Raw genomic sequence first — 21,196 nt, forward strand, 5'->3', positions numbered from 1 at the left:
GAGGCCCACTGAGACTCTTTCGCCTGGGGCCCTCAAAAACCTGGATCAGGCCCTGGCTTCACTGATTGTTCGCGGCTGGCTGGGCGTGACCAATCAGCGACAGGCGCAGTCCGGCAGCAAATTGGCGCGGAATTTGAACCACGCTTCGCTAATTGGTCACACCCGGCCGGCCGAATCCTGTGTATAAATTGCATTATTCTGAAGACTTCATAAATAAACTACATACATATTCTAGAATACTCGATGCGTTAGAATCGGGCCACCATCTAGTAATATATATATTCGTTTTGCATTAAACAAATTTCATGTGAATCGAATTTCCTGGTCAAATTCAAGCAAACTGCCGTCTTCAAATTTCAGCAGACTCACTCATCACTAGCTATTTGCTTATTGTGTTCACAGCTACCAATGGCAAAGAAGTCCCTCCTATAATATCATTTTAGACACAATGGTATGTAACAACACTTTTGATTAAAAAAATTCTGCAGTACATTTTGAAGAGATAAGGAAAGAAAAAGTAAATGAAAAGATGCTGTGTATTCCGTTGTGTGGTTTTGCTTTAGGGCAAAGTGTGTTATACAGACGTATGCTGTGTGAAGATCAGTCAGCATACTGACCAATGTAATTCAATAGAGTTGTTCAGAAGACAATTTTTTTTCACATGGACCAACTGAACCGAGCCTATGTGTGGAAAAAATAGCAGCATGAGCTATTCTCTTCCAAATATTTGATGAGACCCGCCCATTAAAGTGGGTTCATAATGGGTGCATAAAAAAAAATCAGATCCCATATGGATCATCTGCATTGCATCCAATTTTTACAGATACTTTGCCATTATTAATCAAGGAAGCTGTATTTGATCAATTTTATTTTAAATGTTGATGTATAAATACAGATGTCACATGGTTGGAAAATTCAGACACACAGATGGCACACAGATGATAATATGAATGAAAATTGTTTTGGAATTTTTCATACATTCATCTGACCCTGGACTTTTTAATTCAAACTTGCAAGTGTTTTCATTGATAGCTCTCTCTTTGTTTCCAGGGACATAACTGGCAAAGTAACATATAGAAGGTAAGAAAATGTTGTTAGTTGTGCAAGGTCCAGCAGGAAGTACACAGTATGGACAAAAATATTGGGACTCCTATACATTACTTTTACAGGAGCTTTTATGACATTTTGCTTTGAATTCATAGACAAGCCTTGCAGCTAAAAACATCCACCATTCTGGGAAAGCTTTCTACAAGATTTTGGAGTCTGCCTGAGGGAATTGTGTCCATTAATCCAGAGGAACATTTGGGATGTTGGATGTGATGTTGGACGAGAGGGACTGACTTGCAATCTCCATTGTAGTTCATCCAAAAGGTGATGGATGGGGTTGACATGAGGCATCTGTGTGGGCCAGTCAACATCTTCCAAACAAACTTCACCCAATTATTCCTTTATGAACCTTGCTGTGTGCCCTGTGTCAGTCATGTTGGACCAGAAAATATCCAACCTTACACTGTTTCCACAAAGTTCAATTGTCCAGAATGTCTCACTATACTGTAGCATTAAAATGTATGTTCACTGTAAGTAAGGGGCATGACCTGACCCCTCATAAACAACCCAATAACATTATCCTTCCTCCACCAAATTTTGCAGTTGGCACAGTGCAGTCAATCAGGTAACATTATCTTCATCAGGCTTCCAGATAGAGGAGCATGCTATGTCACTCCACAAAGCATGTTTCCACTGGCATTGTGCTTTGTGAGTGTAAGGCTGTAGCATCAGGCTTTGTTTCCTTCCCTTCTAGCAGCTCCGTTTGTGCTAGTCCATGCTGATTTACTGTGGTAGTGCAGCAAGCACCACTGATTTCATCATCCTAGGTCTTTAGGGCCAGTTTAGCCGGCCACCCACCTTCTTAGTATTCAGAATGTTTAGCACCCTGCTACAACGTGCTTTTCCTGAAGATAACCTCACTTTCCTATAGAATCTTCTCCAGTCAGGTGATTTATTATTTTCACAGTTATGTAACAGTTAATCACAATTTACTGTATTTTTGGAGAATTGTGATGTGATATTTGATCTAGCCAAAAGAGGGCAGCGGCAAGAGGCCAGAGTTAGAGTGCAGGGGTATTGGCAGTTGGTGGGCGGTTGGGAAGAGTGAAAGGAGAGTCTGGGTGAAAGTGAAGCTGCGCATCCTTGGAGAAAGTCTGGATATGGCGTTACAACTCTGGATCTGTTCTTGATGACTCTGGGATGAATTGTTCGGCTTGACATGAGCCGACTAAGTGAGGACAGCCTAGTACAGAGCATCTTGGGTTAGGCCACGTGAGACCTTATCTCTAAGGACTTAGGAAAGCCCTGCATTGAAGAGACCGTAATTCCCTAAGAGCTTCAAGATTACGTTTCTATATGTATGGACTTAGGGAAGCCTTGCATTGGAGAGATCGTAATTCCCTAAGAGCTTTAAGACAGCGTTTCTAAAGCTAAGGACTTATGGAAACCCTCCATTGGAGAGATTGGCATTCCCTAACAGTGTTTACAAAGATCTTTTACTTTAGTTTCAGGATACATCCGTACCATGCTACATCTGAATATATATGTGCATATGTAAATAGCCTTATAGATGTCCAGTTAGTTAGGAGAAAAGGCCTCTTCTGTAAGGGACACCTTGAAAACTGTTCCGAGAAGGCGATTAGTAAAATGCTGGCACAATACTGTCATTTTATTGATTTATACTTAGAAAAAGTTAATTGTGTTGTATTTTGCTCAATTATATTTGTTAATTCTGTTTAAGTGCACATGCATATACTTTTATTCGGTGCTATTAAGAGTAACTGCTGTAATTGTATTTGTTACTTTTACACTGTTTAACTACCATCCTTTCCGTTGTTTTATAAACTGGTTAGTAAATATTCATATTATACTATCTCATCGTTGTGCATGTCTTCTGATTGTTGCTGTACACCTTGTCTTGTAGCCACCCTTCATCCATGTTTCATGTAGAACTTCAAGCAGGGTACAGCATCACAAAGCAGAATGTGACCAGGATGGTAGTGCCATAGTGTCCCTGTCGCTCTCCCGCTGACTCTAAATGCTCCTAGTCTGACCTTGTCAGCAGGGTTCATACTGAGACCACTTGCAAAATTTGACAGCAATAACATGCCAATCGAAGAATGAGCTGATCACATGCAAAGTACATGAAGACTGTACAACCTAGCTGAGGAGCTGCATTCTGACATCACGCTGCATGTGCTAGAGGGAGAAGCCCTGGAAATGGTGACACGCCATCCAGCATCAACATGAAAAATTCTAGAAGGCATTGTGGCCATATTAGAGGTTTATGGAGAGAGAGGCTCAGCCGCTCGTTTTCAGATGCTTCTTTAATCAGCAAGAAGACGAAAGCATCTCCCAGTATATAAATGCTTTACAGAGAATGATACAGATCTGACAAAAAAATGCATGGCTGTAGCCTCTATTTTCACCAATCCTGACACCATCCTGAAAGAACAGTTTGTCCAGGGACTGATGATTTATCGCTGAGACGGACATTGCGGGATCAGATACTGGCAAATGAAACATGGCAGTTTGCTCAGGTAGCTGCTCAAGCTTTGGCTTGGGAAGGTGGGGATGATATGGGCTCCAGAATGGGGTGGGAAGAACTGAGACATCAGACAAATGTCCCTTTGTATAGGTCACCAGAAGAGACCAAGGACCGGATGGCTCCAGCGCTGCCTGACCCACCCCCAAGGACAACCTTGTCCATACTAGGACCAAACCTGAGAACAGCTGAACACTCTCTACCCTGGGGTCCAATACGATGGAGGTGCTGACAAAGAGGGCATGTCTCTCAGAACTGCCCCCAGATCAGACAACGGATGGTAAAGTTCAAGCCAGGACGTTTAAATGAGGATCACCTCTAGTGATGGATATACTGGTTGAAGACAAGAACTTGCACTGCCAAGTAGATACAGGAGCCAAAGTCTCCACTGGAATACTTTGAAACCCATTTTGGTCACTTTATCAAAGCCGAGAGAGGAAAACTGATTAAGCTGATGGCCATTAACTAGACGGAGATTCCAGTCCATGGGATAGCGTGGATGCATGTGACAATTGGAGACCTGGATGTGGGTCAAAAAGGATTTGTGCTGGTGGATGGGCATTCACAGTCAGGAACCTCGATTAGGAATGAATATCCTGTGTGATCTAGACTGGATGATGTTCCAAAAACGTGGGTTTCCTCTGGGTTCTCTGATTTCCCCCCTCATTCCAAAGACATACTGATAGTGAATCTAGATTGTGAGTCCCATTGGGGCAGTGATGATAATGTATGTTAAGCCCTGTGGAATAAGATAGCACTATATTATAAGCAAAGCATAATAAATAAATAAAATGGAATGCCTTTTGGACTCACCATTGCACCATCGTGAGTGCATTTAATGGACCACTGTTTGGGAGAGCTGAACTTTGAATCCATCTTGATCTATCTCGACAATTCATCATTCATGCATCCACCATTGAGCCAATTCTATGAAGACTACGACAAGTGCTGAGTGCTGGCCCATCTATAGGCCCACGGTCTGAAGCTGAAGCCTCAAAAATATCATTTGTTTCAGACAGAAATCGAATATCTAGGGCGCATCGTGTCTTTGGGTGTAGTCTACCCAGCTGGAAGAAAAGTAGAAGAAGTAAGGAATTGGCCTCAGCCACTGACTCTTCGAGAGCTGCGAGCCTTTCTGTGACTAACAGGATATTATCGATGTTTCATCTCTAACTTCGCTAAGAAAGCCAAGCCTCTTCACAAGTTACTGAAGGGGACCACAAAAGGCTCAAAGAACTGGCCCATTGCCTGGGGATCCTCACAACGATGAACTCTGGATCAGATGAAACAAGTCTTGACCAATGCTGCTGTGTTAGCATATACTCAATATGATTGTCCATTCATTCTATATAAAGACAGAAGTCTTCCTGGATTGGGAGCAGTGCTGTACCAAGAGCAGGGGAGACAGGAACAAGCAATAGCATACGACAGTCAGTCTTTGAGAAACTCCAAACGAAACCCAGATAACTATAATTCCTTTAAGCTGAAGTTGTTGGCGTTCATCTGGTCCATGCCTGAGAAATTCACTGAATACCTTACTGGAGCTTGGTCCGGACTGACAATAATCCATTGGCTCATCTGCAAGGTGCGAAGCTGGGGGCCATGGAATAGAGGTAGGTCGCCCGAAAGGTGATGTTTATTTACTCCTTCAAGTACCATTCCGGCAAAGAGAATGCTAATGCTGAGACTTTGTCTTGAGTCACTTTTCCTGTTTCCTCTGGAGAGGTGGATGAAGAAGAAGAGATAGAGACACCAGACTTATGTTGAGTGAAACCTGCTGCCCTCATAACCAAGACTAATGGAGTAACAGCAGTCCAGATGGTGTTGCTCAGCAGGACGCAGGCTGAATGGGCCCAGGCCAAACATGATGACCCTGTAATCCAGATGATCAAGGGCTGACTACTAGAAAGGGAATGGCCTTCCTTCAGTGATGGCCTGGGCCGAATTGTTCTCAGATAACTGGAAGATTCTGCATCAGTGGGAAACACTCCATGTTAAAGATAATTTTCTGGACAGTGTATTTGCCGTCAGAGAGAAAAAAGAAGTGACAAGTCATGATTCCTAGCAGCCTGGATCGGAGTGTGGCTAAGGCTATGACTCAGAAACATGAGGCAACAAAGTCCGACAGTGCATTGTTCACAGACATGAATTTAGTGACAGTGATGGACTATGTTTTGGGGACTGAAAAAAAAAACATATGTTACCATTCACCTCTCTGGCCCCTCTACTCTTGACTGTGACTCACTTGGTCCTTGTTGCATCTTCTAATCCTTCACTACTTGTGCTAAAGTCCTTTCCATGAAATCCTGACTTTGATCATCCGGGTCTCATCAGAACCATAAATCCAACCAATTGTTTGAGGCCCAAGGTTTCCATCGAGAGTGGTGGGGGATCAAAAGATGCGACGAGGACCAGATAGGTAATAGTGAGGAGCGGAGGGGCCGGAAAAGTGAGTGGAGAGGGAAGTATAAGGATTTTTTTTTAGAATATTGCTTTTATTATGCTCTTGAGTCTATAATAATCACAGAGCTTTATAAGGGACATTAAATTTGTGGAGAATAACTTCTTTGCAAATCGAATCTCCATGAAAAAACGTTATGAACAAGAAAATTTTTGTCTGATCTGCTCATTTCTGCTCAATAAGAATTTCTCAGACTATTAGAAGGTGACTGCCGGTATGTTTTAAATGTATTTGAAAAAAGTCTAAACTATTTTTAGTAGGGACTGAAATGAAAAAGAAAAAAATAACAGAAACTTTGTGATCTCTGATAAGGGTTTCTTCTTACTTGTATTCAACAATTTAAAGCAATGAACAACTGAGTGGGCTGAATGCTAATTCCCGGATCACTGGGTGTTCAAGAATATGACTGATGCAAATTTAATTATAAGATAATGCTTTTTCATGTTAAAATGATAACACATTTCCACAGAGTTTACTGATTAAGGATATTATTTTAAGTGGGGCAAGATTAACTGGACTAATCCGTACAAGTATAGTGAAGCATTAAAATGGGCTTCTAATTATGATGTAATTACAGACTGAATCAAATGTATGTACACATTTACCACCATCACATCTTGTAATACATTTTAAACATTTATTGAACTGGTAATGCTTTATCAATAAAAATCACCCAAGATAAATGATTTAACATTTCTAAGAACAGACCTGAAATCTTGTGCCAACACGGACTCTGTGGGACTTTTTCACTAACGCAATATTTCTTTGAAAAAAAGGGAACAAAATCCATATTGCCAATTTTCTTTATAATAACTTGTGTGGGATTGTTTTTCTGTAAATGTGAATTACTCATGACCTTCAGTTATGGCTGACCTTTTGCAATAATTATGAACTATGCTAACCTTACATTGAATGCGGTCTGCCATACAGAGATCAACAGATATAGAGCTTCATATTGCATCTGTCAGTGTGGATAGGTGAAGAATTGTGGAAAAACGTCTTTGACCAAAATGGTCAAAATGTAAAAATGTACATTGACTAAAGCATAGTGGAGATGGTGAGGCCCATGAAACCAACCCCCCCTTTGCGATTCCATTTTTTTTTTACACCTTTTACTTGCATTTTATTCCACAGTTTGTACAGGATGGGCCATATGTATGGACACACCAAAATAAAATGGGAATGGTTGGTGATATCAACTTCTTGTTTGTGGTTCATTAGTATATGGGAGGTGGAAATCTTTTCAAGATCTGTGGTGACCATGGCGGCCATTTTGAAGTCGGCCATTTTGGATCCAACTTTATTTTTTCCAATAAGAAGAGGGTCATGTGATACATCAAAGTTATTGAGAATTTCACAAGAAAAACAATGGTGTGCTTGGTTTTAACATAACTTTATTCTTTCATGAGTTATTTACAAGTTTCTCTTTGTTTACAGCCATTGACACGTGGCAGAGGTTAACACGTGAGGAGCGGAGAGAAATTGTGTTGATGTCTAGTGAACACAGTACCCGGGTCACTGCAACAGATTTCAATGCAAGACACCCTACGCAAGAAAACCGTCACCACTACCATGTTATTTAGATGTATCCATATAAATGGCCCACCCTGTAGTTGGGTATTGCATTATTCTGTAGAAAGAATGTCTCACATGACCCTCTTCCCACTGGAAAAAATAAAGTTGGATCCAAAGTGACCGACTTCAATATGGCCACCATGGTCACCACCCATCTTGAAAAGTTTTTCCCCTCCCATATACTAATGTGCCACAAACAGGAAGTTGCTATCACCAACCATTCCCATTTTATTTAGGTGTATCCATATACATGGCCCACCCTGTAGTTGGGTATTGCATTATTTTGCAGAAAAATGCTCAAAAGTACCATTTTGCATCCAACCCAATCCTTTATTATATATTGTTACATGATCGTCCATGGTTTAATGTCATGATAGGTGAATAGTTGGACATATGAAACATAATTAAAACATAAAAGGATCTAGGTTGTTAAAGAACCATATAAAACAATAAGAGACAAAATGTAAGGAATTCCATCATAATTTTGACCCTAAGTTGAATAACTAGGAACTAGGGAAGAAGTGCAAGCATATCCATAAAACATACTTTCAAAATTAACTTTTAATACTTTAGTTCTCTATTCAAATAATGTCTGAAGTGTTCACTGAGTGCTCTTTCTCTTTTGAAGTGTCCTGTGTATAGTTGAGCAAAAAGTGCCTAGATCCTGTGTCCAGAACAGTCCTCCATGGCATCCTTATAAGGGCAGGCATCACTTTTGCAGACAACATCTTCCATCCAGCATCCTTCTCATCTTTGGTGCCTACAAGGTCTTGCAAAGTTATGATGTCATATGAGATCTAGTGACTAAGTCTCACATGATGTCATTACCTCATTGGGCTTAGTAAGCACAAAATGGGCCCAGATGGGCTGAAGATGTGAGCTGCAAAAGTAAAGATTGCACTGGTGTGGCTGCCACAGAGAACCAAACAGAGCGCTGTACCAGAGGATCACAAATATTTCGCTCAACTCTAGTTCTCTTTCAATGATGGCAATCACTTCTAAACATCTCTCATCCTGCAGACTTTCACGTAGTTCAACATCTTCTGCAGAGTACCAGGCAGAAAGAGTTTGGGAGTGGTGGCTGTCATTACATTAATGTGCCTAGTAAGCACAAGAGGTGTCCTGGATGCAAGGCTGAAGATACCACCTGCTGAGGGAAAGACTGTGCTGGAGTGGCTGACACAGAGAACCAGACTGAAAGCCAAACCAGAGCAGCAAAAATCTTTTTGCTCAACTCAAGTCTTCATTTAATGATGGCAACCCCTTCCAAATAGCCTTCATTCTGCAGCTTTCTATTTAATTCAACCTCTTCTGCAGAGCAGCAGATGGAAATAGTTTGGGAGTGGTGGCTGTCAATTAAGAAAAAGTTCCATCAACATTTTTAGCCTCTTAATATATTGCAATCATCGTATTATTTAGCACTGACTTACAATTTCTCATTTTCCCTTTCTACCCAGTTAATTATTTTCTTTTCCATTAGGTATATGACATAATGTGATTAAATACTGACTAGCTGAATCCTTCCAAGCTCTATGTAGAAACCGGAGATCAATTTTCCCTGCATGAGTCATCACTCCAAAAATGTCTGGCAGGGGGAATAGCAGAGTGTCTGGGTCAGGAGTCGAAGAGAGGGGTGATGAATGCAGGGAAAAGAGACTTCCTGTTTCTACACAGAGCAGAGAAAAGAGAAGAATTAATTGGATGAAAGGCAAAATGAGCAATTGTAAGTACACAGTGCTATATAATATGATGATTGCAATATATTAAGAGGATAAAAACTTTGATTGCAGTGCTTCTGTAGCAAAATGACACTACACAGATGAAAGAATGTCCAGTAGATACTTCAAGAGACATTTTTATATGGAACAGGAGTAGATAAAAGTTGATTTTCTAAGTTAAGAGTTATTAGTGTGTATGTGTACACTTCTTTTCTTAATACCTATGTAATCTCAACGTTTTGAGGGGTCATAAATCTTAGCATATTCCCTTTTAAGTGTTGAAAAATGTATTAAACCAATAATGTTACGTCTGCTATGAAGCACCATTCCAAAACAGCCAATTTGGTATTTTTATGAAGCCATAAAATGAGCACAATGAGGTGTTATCTGGATGGTTCTGATGGCGTCCTAATCAAGACAATGCATGTAGATTAGGGAAGTAATTAAAATCTTCTCTGTTTAGAATTCCAATAATTTACAAAATTTGCTTTTACCTTCATCTCCTTTAACTGACTTGTGACACCTTGTTCTTCTGAACTGAGATCATCAGTCAATACTGAAGAGGACTTGTCAGAGGTTAAAGAAAAGGCCTCCATTTCTGCCAGCTGGACCTAAGTAAAACCATTATAAGTGATATGGATTTGTGAGTTGCCCCGTTCAAACATTTTACTTTTTCCTACTTAGCATACAATCTCCGATTAGAGAATTAAGCTTTCAGAAGCTTTATTTAAATCACCCCTGACTGTTTAGTCTACAGGAGTGCAGGTATTTTATGTTAATCCAATACGTTAATCCCACAGTGCACAAATTCAATACAACTCATAAGCAATGCATGGAAGCCAGCAGTGTTGTTTGCAGATAAACCCCTTCTAGTACCCTCAGGACTGTTGATCTCCAGGAGACCACAGTGGCTTACTATGTTTAATAACTAAAGGTACCTTCACACTCAGCAAATTTACAACGAGAACGACAACGATCTGTGACGTTGCAGCGTCCTGGATAGCGATCTCGTTGTGCTTGACACGCAGCAGCGATCTGGATCCCGCTGTGCCATCGCTGGTCGGAGCTAGAAGGCCAGAACTTTATTTCGTCCTCAGGTCGGCGTGTATCGTCATGTTTGACAGCAAAAGCAATGATGCCAGCAACGTTTGAGATGGAGCGAACAACCAGTGAGAACGATAAGTGAGTCGCCGTTACGTCACTGGTTCGCTCCTGCATCGTTCTGGAGTTGCTTTGTGTGACGTCTCTACAGCGACCTAAACAGCGACGCTCCAGCGATCGGCTCGTTGTCTATATCGCTGCAGCGTCGCTGAGTGTGACGGTACCTTAAGAGCCTGGAATAATCAATACATTGCAGCCATGTTAATTGGCATTTATACCAACACTTTCCACATTGCTGTGGACTTTTTGTCAATGGACATCGTTAATCAAACAGTGGTTTTACATTTCAAGACGACAAGGTTAAATGTGGATAATTAGAATTGTAACAACATTGCAAGATGCCAATTGGGACAGTGTCAATTAACCAGACAGGATGTGCAAATAAGCACCCAGGTACCGAGTGTGATGTGTGTAGTATATACTGCATAGCTAAAGCGCCAACTCTTTGACTTTGTTTGATACACAAATTGCATTTGCATCTGTTTGTAAAGTTTGAAAAGGTACAGGAAGGATACAATAGGATGTCCATCCAGCTGCCTTTGACTATTGAACAAAACAAATTATCGATCTGGATGAAATGAAAAAAATTCAGTGGCTGAGCCTAGGGTATACCCTCATAAAGATTAGACTAAGGTCCAATGCCGATATCAAGAACACCCACAACCAAGCTATAGACTAGTACCAGATAAAACACCAGGCAGAGAATAGATATAAAATGCCTTTATTATATATGACTGGCAATTAAATATATTTTAACAATCCATAATTTGTGCGCACAAAAAAACAAAGGGAATTATTTATCAATAAAAACATATAAAACCAATGTATGTATACAATAAAAGATGGAATATTATAACGGACTGACCCAGAAAATAATATAATGTTGTTTATATATAGGTAGGAGCAACCACTAGAAATAGCCTCATGTCTAAAAAATACATGTCAGGTGACCAAAATTGAAAAAATGGAAAAAACCTATATAAAAAAGAGCCAAAAATAAAGAATAAATATAAAAAATGCCAAAGGTGGTATATGAGGAACAACTGTCCTACTAAAGTGCCATGTGATAAAAAAATATATATCAGTGCACAAAGAATAATGTGCAAAATAAGCAATATACAATAATAAGTGCAATTTTAGCAAAAAGTGTATACAATGGTAGTGCATAAAATCCACATCTAAACCATTTGGCTCCAAAATATATGGTAGTGTATCCAGTAATCAATTATGAAAAAATATATAGAGCTGTAGAACAAGGTGCAATCATCTGTACAATACTGGAATTTCAATCAGAAGTATATACTGTATCATAGAGGTTTGCCCCACAAATGTACTGCACAGTACTAAGTGAATAAAGGTGCTAACGTGCAGTATAAAGTGCTAAACTATAATAAGAAGAGACACCTCATGTCTCCAACGAAATCTATGCGGCTTATCACTGACAGGCTCCTCTGGAGTAGCGCACACCGCAAGGTGCAAATTAGCATAAATAATGTGGAAGCGCACCGTACCTTATCCACAAAAAGCTCTGGGTCAGTCCGGTCCTTTGCAAGAGCGCACCCCGACGCGCGTTTCGGATCTAAGTCCTTCGTCAGGGGGTGACTCATGGAGCGCCAAGGCGCTATATATATAGTATGTGTCCCCAAACTAGTATCAGCTGCCCGGGTGTAGGCGGCGCATGAGCGGTCCTTTCGTTTCCGGGATCCGGACCGTCCGCGTCACGCAGCCGGACGTACGGAGGCAGAGTACCCGGCTGCGTGACGCGGACGGTCCGGATCCCGGAAACGAAAGGACCGCTTTTTGTGGATAAGGTACGGTGCGCTTCCACATTATTTATGCTAATTTGCACCTTGCGGTGGGACTCCTGCTGGAGTTTAATTGTAGCTGTGTGCGCTACTCCAGAGGAGCCTGTCAGTGATAAGCCGCATAGATTTCGTTGGAGACATGAGGTGTCTCTTATTATAGTTTAGCACTTTATACTGCACGTTAGCACCTTTATTCACTTAGTACTGTGCAGTACATTTGTGGGGCAAGCCTCTTTGATACAGTATATACTTCTGATTGAAATTCCAGTATTGTACAGATGATTGCACCTTGTTCTACAGCTCTATATATTTTTTCATAATTGATTACTGGATACACTACCATATATTTTGGAGCCAAATGGTTTAGATGTGGATTTTATGCACTACCATTGTATACACTTTTTGCTAAAAATGCACTTATTATTGTATATTGCTTATTTTGCACATTATTCTTTGTGCACTGATATATATTTTTTTATCACATGGCACTTTAGTAGGACAGTTGTTCCTCATATACCACCTTTGGCATTTTTTATATTTATTCTTTATTTTTGGCTCTTTTTTATATAGGTTTTTTCCATTTTTTCAATTTTGGTCACCTGACATGTATTTTTTAGACATGAGGCTATTTCTAGTGGTTGCTCCTACCTATATATAAACAACATTATATTATTTTCTGGGTCAGTCCGTTATAATATTCCATCTTTTATTGTATACATACATTGGTTTTATATGTTTTTATTGATAAATAATTCCCTTTGTTTTTTTGTGCGCACAAATTATGGATTGTTAAAATATATTTAATTGCCAGTCATATATAATAAAGGCATTTTATATCTATTCTCTGCCTGGTGTTTTATCTGGTACTAGTCTATAGCTTGGTTGTGGGTGTTCTTGTTCTTAAATAGTGGTTTCAGTCCACATTTTTTCTTCCACAGAGCACTGGTCACTTATATTATATTTTATAAGCATATATATTTATAGGCATTTTCACATAGTTATAAGTATATAGTGTTGTGGTGTCTCTGTGGTTGTGTTTAACAATGCCGATATCGCCAGGATCAGCCAACATTCCAATGGACACTCTATCAACAGATGACGTTGGGCAAAAGGAATATCCGGCTAATTAAATTTTAATAATCGATTTTTTTGTGTGTCTGAGAGGAAAGCTGGTGTCAGATAAGTCTGGCAGTGTCTCCCCTAATGATGACACAGGAGTACTTGTCAAACCAAGTGTTTCTGTTTATGGAAGAGGTGGTAGAAATAGCTAGGCAAGAACTAGTCTGGCTAGTTGGGAAGCTCTGGTACTGGATGGTACGTTACCGGAAGAAAGATTGCCAGGAGAGCAAGGGACAGCACAGAGGAAAGGATCTATGATCAGTGAGAATTATTGTGAGATGTCGGTAACTGAACTGAATTTGCTGAGTAAAGTTGTTTTGTTAAAAATGGACTTGGACTCTGTCAGTGTGTGATGATATCTGGGACCGGGACCATGCAACCTGAGGAGAACGCCAATCTAAAAGTGATTGACTTGCATTGCACACAAATCACACAACAGATGGGACATTGTGCTTTCTGTGCAGGGTGCCAGGGTGTGCTGGAACAGCAGCACCTCGCCATGACTACCACCCTGGCCACCTCACACTAGATCAAGGTTATAAGCTCTATGTAGATAACTTTTATACCTACATCCCACTCTTTATGTCCCTCTCAGCGCAAGCTACTGCAGCCTGCAGTACTGTCAGCAAAAATCAGAGAGGCCTCCCTAAGACGCTAATCAGGCAGCTGCTCAAAAAGGGCGAGAGCAGAACCCAATGTAGTGACACCACGCTGGTGGTCAAGTACACAAGTTCACAACTTACGTATGACAACCTGATGCACTCTACAGAACTGTCACTTGCCAAACTGAGGCACTCTACACAACTTACGTGCCAAACTGATGCACTCTACGCTACTCACATATGCCACAACATTATAAAATTTACATAGCAGGAAACATTAGATAAATTCCAATTTGCATCATTTGTTGGGGGTTTCCACTGTCAAGGCATAGCAGGGGCTCTCCAAGTGTGACATGACGCCCGCAGACAATTCCACCAAAGTCTGCATTTCAAAACATCACTCCTTCCCTTCTGAGCCCTGCCATGTGCAAAAGCAGTAGTGTTCTCTAACATATGGGGTATTGGCATACTCAGGGGAGAAATTGCACAACAAATTTTGTTGTCCACTTTATCCTGTTACCCTTGTGAAAATAATATAACTTGGGGCTCAAAGAACATTTTTGTGGAAAAAAAATGATTTTTATTTTCACGGCTCAAAGTTATAAACTTCTGTAAAGCACCTGGGTGTTCAAGGTGCTCACAACACATCTAGATAAGTTACTTGAGTTGTCTAGTTTCCAAAATGGTGTCATTGTTGGGCGTTTCTACTGTTTAGGCACATCGGGGGCTCTCCAAACGCGACATGGCATCTGCTCTTGATTCCAGCCAATTTTACGTTCAAAAAGTCAAACTTCCCTTCTAAGCCCTGCTATGTGCCCAAATAGCAGCTTTCCCCCACATATGGGATATTGTCATACTCAGGAGAAATTACACAAGAGCGTTTCAGGTCCATTTTCTCCTTTTACGCTTTGGAAAAATAAAATAAAATTGGGTCGAAATAAATTTTTGTGAAAAATTTAAATGTTCGTTTTTTCCTTCCACATTTCTTTAGTTCCAGTGAAGCACCCGAAGGGTTAATAAACTTCTTGAATGTGGCTTTGAGCTCCTTGAGGGGTGCAGTTTTTATAATGATGTCACTTTGGGGTATTTTCTGTCATATGGGCCCTTCACAGTCACTTCATTTGTGATATGGTCCCTAAACAACGGCTTTGTAAATTTTGTTGGAAAAATGAGAAATTTCTGGTCATCTTTTAACCCTTCTAACTTCTTTAAAATATGTTTCAAAAATTGTGCTGATGTTAAGTAGAAATGTGGGAAACGTTATTTATTAACTATTTTGTGTGATATAAATTTCTGGTTTAAAAGCATAAAAATTGAAAGTTTGAAAATTGAGAAAAAGTCATATCGAACAAATTTGAGCATTATCAATGTACAATGTGTCAGGAAAATTTTTTCTCCTAATCGGGGATCAGTTCAAGCGTTCCAGAGTTATTATCACATAAAGTGACACTAGTCAGAATGATAAGATTTGGCCTTGTTATGAAGGTGAAAACAGGCTAGAGGTTGAAGGGGATAAGTATGTTGTTTACAGGACACCGTTGTCTACTACACTATTCCAGACTTCTATTTGTAGTATACTATGATATGTTCATGGTTGGGCTTCAGCAGTAATCACGAGGAGATGCTCTGTACACTTGCTGTCATATGCCAAATAGAGTGTCAGCCACATCTGCAGCGTTCTATTCACCAAATAACTGACATTAGTTGTCACCTGACTGCAAGTATGACTGCTCTTGAGCCAGCAGAAACAAATGGTAACTGAGATATATATATATATATATATATATATATATATATATATATATATATACATACACACACACACACACACACACACAATTGTACTCAAAAGTTTACATACCCAGGCAGACCCAGGCATACCAAAACTTTTTCTTCACTCATGGTTAGTGGTTGGGTGAAGCCATCTAATGTCAATCTACTGTGTTTTCTCTTTATAATTCATAATGACAACTCAAAACATCCAAATGACCTCGATCAAAAGCTCACATATCCCATTTTTTAATACCGTGTACTGCCCACTCTTCTTGGCAAAAAGCCTCCAGTTCCTGTAAATTCCTGGACTGTCTAGCATTAACTGCACGCTTGACATCTCCCCAGAGTGGCTCAGTGATATTGAGATCAGGAAACTGAGATGGCCACTCCAGAACCTTCACTTTCTTCTGCTATAGTGAATGACAGGTCGACTTGGCCTTGTGTTTTGGATCGTTGTCATGTTGGAAGGTCCAAGTACGTCCCATGTGCAGGTTCCGGGCTGATGAGTGCAAATATGCCTCCAGTTTTTGCTGATAACGTGCTGCATTCATCTTTCCTTCAACTTTGACCAAGTTTCCTGTGCCTTTGTAGCTCACACATCCCAAAACATCAGCATGCTTTACAGTAAGAAAGGTGTTCCTTCCATCATAGACCTTGTTGACCTCTCTTCAAATGTAACGTTTATGATTGTGTCCAAAAAGTTCAATTTTGGTCTCATCACTCCAAATTACTTTGTTCCAGAAGTCTGGAGGCTTGTCTCTGTACTGTTTTGCGTCTTGCAAGTGAGATACTTGGGGCATTTGCACAGTAATGGCTTTCTTCTGGCAACTCGACCATGCAGCCCATTTTTCTTTAAGTTCCTCCTTATTGTGCATCTTGAAACAGCTACACCGCTAGTTTTCAGAGAGTCCAATATTTAAGATAATGTTATTTGTGGGTTTTTCTTTGCATCCCGAACAATTTTCCTGGCAGATGTGGACTAAATTTTTGTTGGTCTACCTGACATATCCCATTTATCAATACTGTGTATTGCCCCCTCTAACGTCAATGACAGCTTCAAATATTTTGTGGTAGTTGTGGATGAGGTTCTTTACTTTCTCAGATGGTAAAGCTGCCCACTCTTCTTGGTAGAAAATCTCCAGTTCCTATAAATTCCTGGGCTGTCTAGCATGAACTGCATGCTTGAGATCTCCCCACAGTGGCTCAATGATATTGAGGTCAGGAGACTGAGATGGCCACTCCAGAAACTTCACTTTGTTCTGCTGTAGCCAATGACCGGTCAACTTGGCCTTTTGTTTTGGATCGTTGTCCAAGTACGTCCAATGCACAGCTTCCGGGCTGATGAGTGCAAACTTGCCTCCAGTATTCGCTCATAAAGTGCTACATTCATCTTTTCTTCAACTTTGACCAAGTTTCCTGTGCCTTTGTAGCTCAGACAGCGCCAAAATATCAGCGATCCACCTCCATGCTTTACCGTAGGAATGGTGTTCCTTTCATCATAGGTCTTGTTGACCTCTCTCCAAATGTAACATTTATGGTTGTGTCCAAAACGTTCAATTTTGGTCTCTTCACTCCAAATTACCTTGTTCCAGAAGTTTTGAGACTTGTCTCTGTACTGTTTTGCATATTGTAGTCAAGATGCTTTGTGGCATTTGCGCTGTAATGGCTTTCTTCTGGCGACTCGAACATGCAGCCCATTTTTCTTAAGTGCCACCTTATTGTTCATCTTGAAACAGCCACACCGCTAGCTTTCAGAGAGTCCTGTACTTCAGCCGATGTTATTTGTGGGTTTTTCTTTGCATCCCGAACAATTTTCCTGGCAGTTGTGGACAACATTTTTGTCGATCTACCAGACCATAGTTTTGTTTTTACAGAGCCCCTGATGTTCCATTTGTTAATCACGGTTTGAATGCGTCTTACTGGCATTATCAATTCCTTGGTTACCTTGGTTATCTTTTTGCATCACTTTCATGTGTTATGCAGTTCAACTACCTTTTCCCGTCGATCCATTGACAATTCTTTTGCTTTCCCCATGACTCACAATACAGAAACGTCAGTGGCTGGATGAATTATGCAAGAGTCTGTCTGGATCCGAGAAACTCGCTCAGCTTTTATGCACACACACTGATTACAAGAAAACAGGTCACAGGTGAGGATGTTAAGGCCCCTTCACATTTAGCGACGCTGCAGCGATACCGACAACGATCCGGATCGCTGCAGCGTCGCTGTTTGGTCGCTGGAGAGCTGTCACACAGACCGCTCTCCAGCGACCAACGATGCCGGTAACCAGGGTAAACATGGGGTAACTAAGCGCAGGGCCGCGCTTAGTAACCCGATGTTTACCCTGGTTACCATGCTAAAAGTAAAAAAAAACAAACACTACATACTTACCTACAGCCGTCTGTCCTCCAGCGCTGCGCTCTGCTTCTCTGCTCTCCTCCTGTACTGTCTGGGAGCCGGAAAGCAGAGCGGTGACGTCACCGCTCTGCTTTCCGGCTCACAGCCAGTACAGGAGGAGTGCAGAGCACAGCGCTGGAGGACAGACAGAGGTAGGTAAGTATGTACTGTTTGTTTTTTTTTACTTTTAGCATGGTAACCAGGGTAAACATCGGGTTACTAAGCGCGGCCCTGCGCTTAGTTACCCGATGTTTACCCTGGTTACCAGTGAAGACATCGCTGGATCGGTGTCACACACGCCGATCCAGCGATGTCTCCAGGGAGTCCAGCGACGAAATAAAGTTCTGGACTTTATTCAGCGACCAACGATCTCCCAGCAGGGGCCTGATCGTTGGTCGCTGTCACACATAACGATTTCATTAACGATATCGTTGCTACGTCACAAATAGCAACGATATCGTTAACAATATCGTTATGTGTGAAGGTACCTTTACTTTTAGTAGCCATTCAAACCCATTTGTGTCAACTTCTGTGCATGTTATCAAGCCAAAATCACCAGGGTATTTGATCTTTTGATCTGTGTCATTTGAATGTTTTTTTTTTTTTTTATGATTTAAAAAGAGTAAACACAGTAGTTTGACAATAAATGGCTTCACCCAACAACTAACCATGAATGGAGGAAAAGTTTTGATGTTATCATTCACATTCTCTGAAAAATGGTCAAGAAAGCAAAAATTCTGCCGGGGTATGTAAACTTTTGAGCACAACTGTATATATATACTGTCTATCTATCTATCTATCTATCTATCTATCTATCTATCTATCTATCTATCTATCTATCTATCTATCTATCTCAGTAACAAAATATAAATATGTACAGTGTATATATATATATATATATATATATATATATATACAGTTAGGGCCAGAAATATTTGGACAGTGACACAAGTTTTGTTATTTTAGCTGTTTACAAAAACATGTTCAGAAATACAATTATATATATAATATGGGCTGAAAGTGCACACTCCCAGCTGCAATATGATAGTTTCCACATCCAAATCGGAGAAAGGGTTTAGGAATCATAGCTCTGTAATGCATAGCGTCCTCTTTTTCAAGGGACCAAAAGTAATTGGACAATGGACTCTAAGTGCTGCAATTAACTCTGAAGGCGTCTCCCTCGTTAACCTGTAATCAATGAAGTAGTTAAAAGGTCAGGGGTGGATTCCAGGTGTGTGGTTTTGCATTTGGAAGCTGTTGCTGTGAGCAGACAACATGCGGTCAAAGGAACTCTCAATTGAGGTGAAGCAGAACATCCTAAGGCTGAAAAAAAAGACAAAATCCATCAGAGAGATAGCAGACATGCTTGGAGTAGCAAAATCAACAGTTGGGTACATTCTGAGAAAAAAGGAATTGACTGGTGAGCTTGGGAACTCAAAAAGGCCTGGGCGTCCACGGATGACAACAGTGGTGGATGATCGCCGCATACTTAATTTGGTGAAGAAGAACCCGTTCACAACATCAACTGAAGTCCAGAACACTCTCAGTGAAGTAGGTGTATCTGTCTCTAAGTCAACAGTAAAGAGAAAACTCCATGACAGTAAATACAAAGGGTTCACATCTAGATGCAAACCATTCATCAATAACAAAAATAGACAGGCCAGAGTTAAATTTGCAGAAAAACACCTCAAGAAGCCAGCTCAGTTCTGGAAAAGTATTCTATGGACAGATGAGACAAAGATCAACCTGTACCAGAATGATGGGAAGAAAAAAGTTTGGAGAAGAAAGGGAACGGCACATGATCCAAGGCACACCACATCCTCTGTAAAACATGGTGGAGGCAACGTGATGGCATGGGCATGCATGGCTTTCAATGGCACTGGGTCACTTGTGTTTATTGATGACATAAGAGCAGACAAGAGTAGCCGGATGAATTCTGAAGTGTACCGGGATATACTTTCAGCCCAGATTCAGCCAAATGCTGCAAAGTTGATTGGACGGCGCTTCATAGTACAGATGGACAATGACCCCAAGCATACAGCCAAAGCTACCCAGGAGTTCATGAGTGCCAAAAAGTGGAACATTCTGCAATGGCCAAGTCAATCTCCAGATCTAAACCCAATTGAGCATGCATTTCACTTGCTCAAATCCAGACTTAAGACGGAAAGACCCACAAACAAGCAAGACCTGAAGGCTGCGGCTGTAAAGGCCTGGCAAAGCATTAAGAAGGAGGAAACCCAGCGTTTGGTGATGTCCATGGGTTCCAGACTTAAGGCAGTGATTGCCTCCAAAGGATTTGCAACAAAATATTGAAAATAAAAATATTTTGTTTGGGTTATGTTTATTTGTCCAATTACTTTTGACCTCCTAAAATGTGGAGTGTTTGTAAAGAAATGTGTACAATTCCTACATTTTCTATCAGATATTTTTGTTCAACCCTTCAAATTAAACGTTACAATCTGCACTTAAATTCTGTTGTAGAGGTTTCATTTCAAATCCAATGTGGTGGCATGCAGAGCCCAAATCGCGAAAATTGTGTCACTGTCCAAATATTTCTGGCCCTAACTGTACATATATATTTTGGAGGTGTGGGGGCCAAAATAGAAATCACAGGGTCCCATGGCAAAAGTTCTATGTGCGCCCCAACTTGCAGGGCAGTAATAATTAGGGCAATCTGACCTGTTCGGAGCTTTTGTTTGCACAAAAGATCATGGTTCTCGGCAGCATATCGTCCTGTGTAAACGTGACCTACACTGCCAAGAGTAGAGTTGAGCGACCTTGACCTTTTTAGAGTCGAGCCGGGTTTTGCGAAACCCGACTATGTCCAAAGTCGGGTCGAGTGAAATCGGCCGATTATGACGTAAAGTCGGGATCGACCGAAACACGAAACCCAATGCAAGTCAATGGGGCAGCATAGTCGGCAGTGAGTGGGGGCCAGGAAAACACCTAGAGTACCCATTTTAATGTCAAAACCATCCATTCTTCTTAATGAA

At 40.8% G+C, this 21,196-nt stretch overlaps 1 protein-coding gene across 1 annotated transcript in view; it reads right to left on the reverse strand.

The window, feature by feature from the left end:
* CACNA1I (calcium voltage-gated channel subunit alpha1 I) overlaps window positions 1-21,196 on the reverse strand; it is a 459,676-nt gene that overhangs the window by 34,838 nt on the left and 403,642 nt on the right. Inside the window, exon 32 of the mRNA XM_069737599.1 lies at window positions 9,841-9,957. Within this exon, the coding sequence (XP_069593700.1) occupies window positions 9,841-9,957 (117 nt within the window). The remainder of the gene's footprint in view (window positions 1-9,840; window positions 9,958-21,196) is intronic.

The sequence above is a fragment of the Ranitomeya imitator genome, chromosome 8 (genome assembly GCF_032444005.1).
Source record: "Ranitomeya imitator isolate aRanImi1 chromosome 8, aRanImi1.pri, whole genome shotgun sequence".
NCBI lineage: Eukaryota > Metazoa > Chordata > Amphibia > Anura > Dendrobatidae > Ranitomeya > Ranitomeya imitator.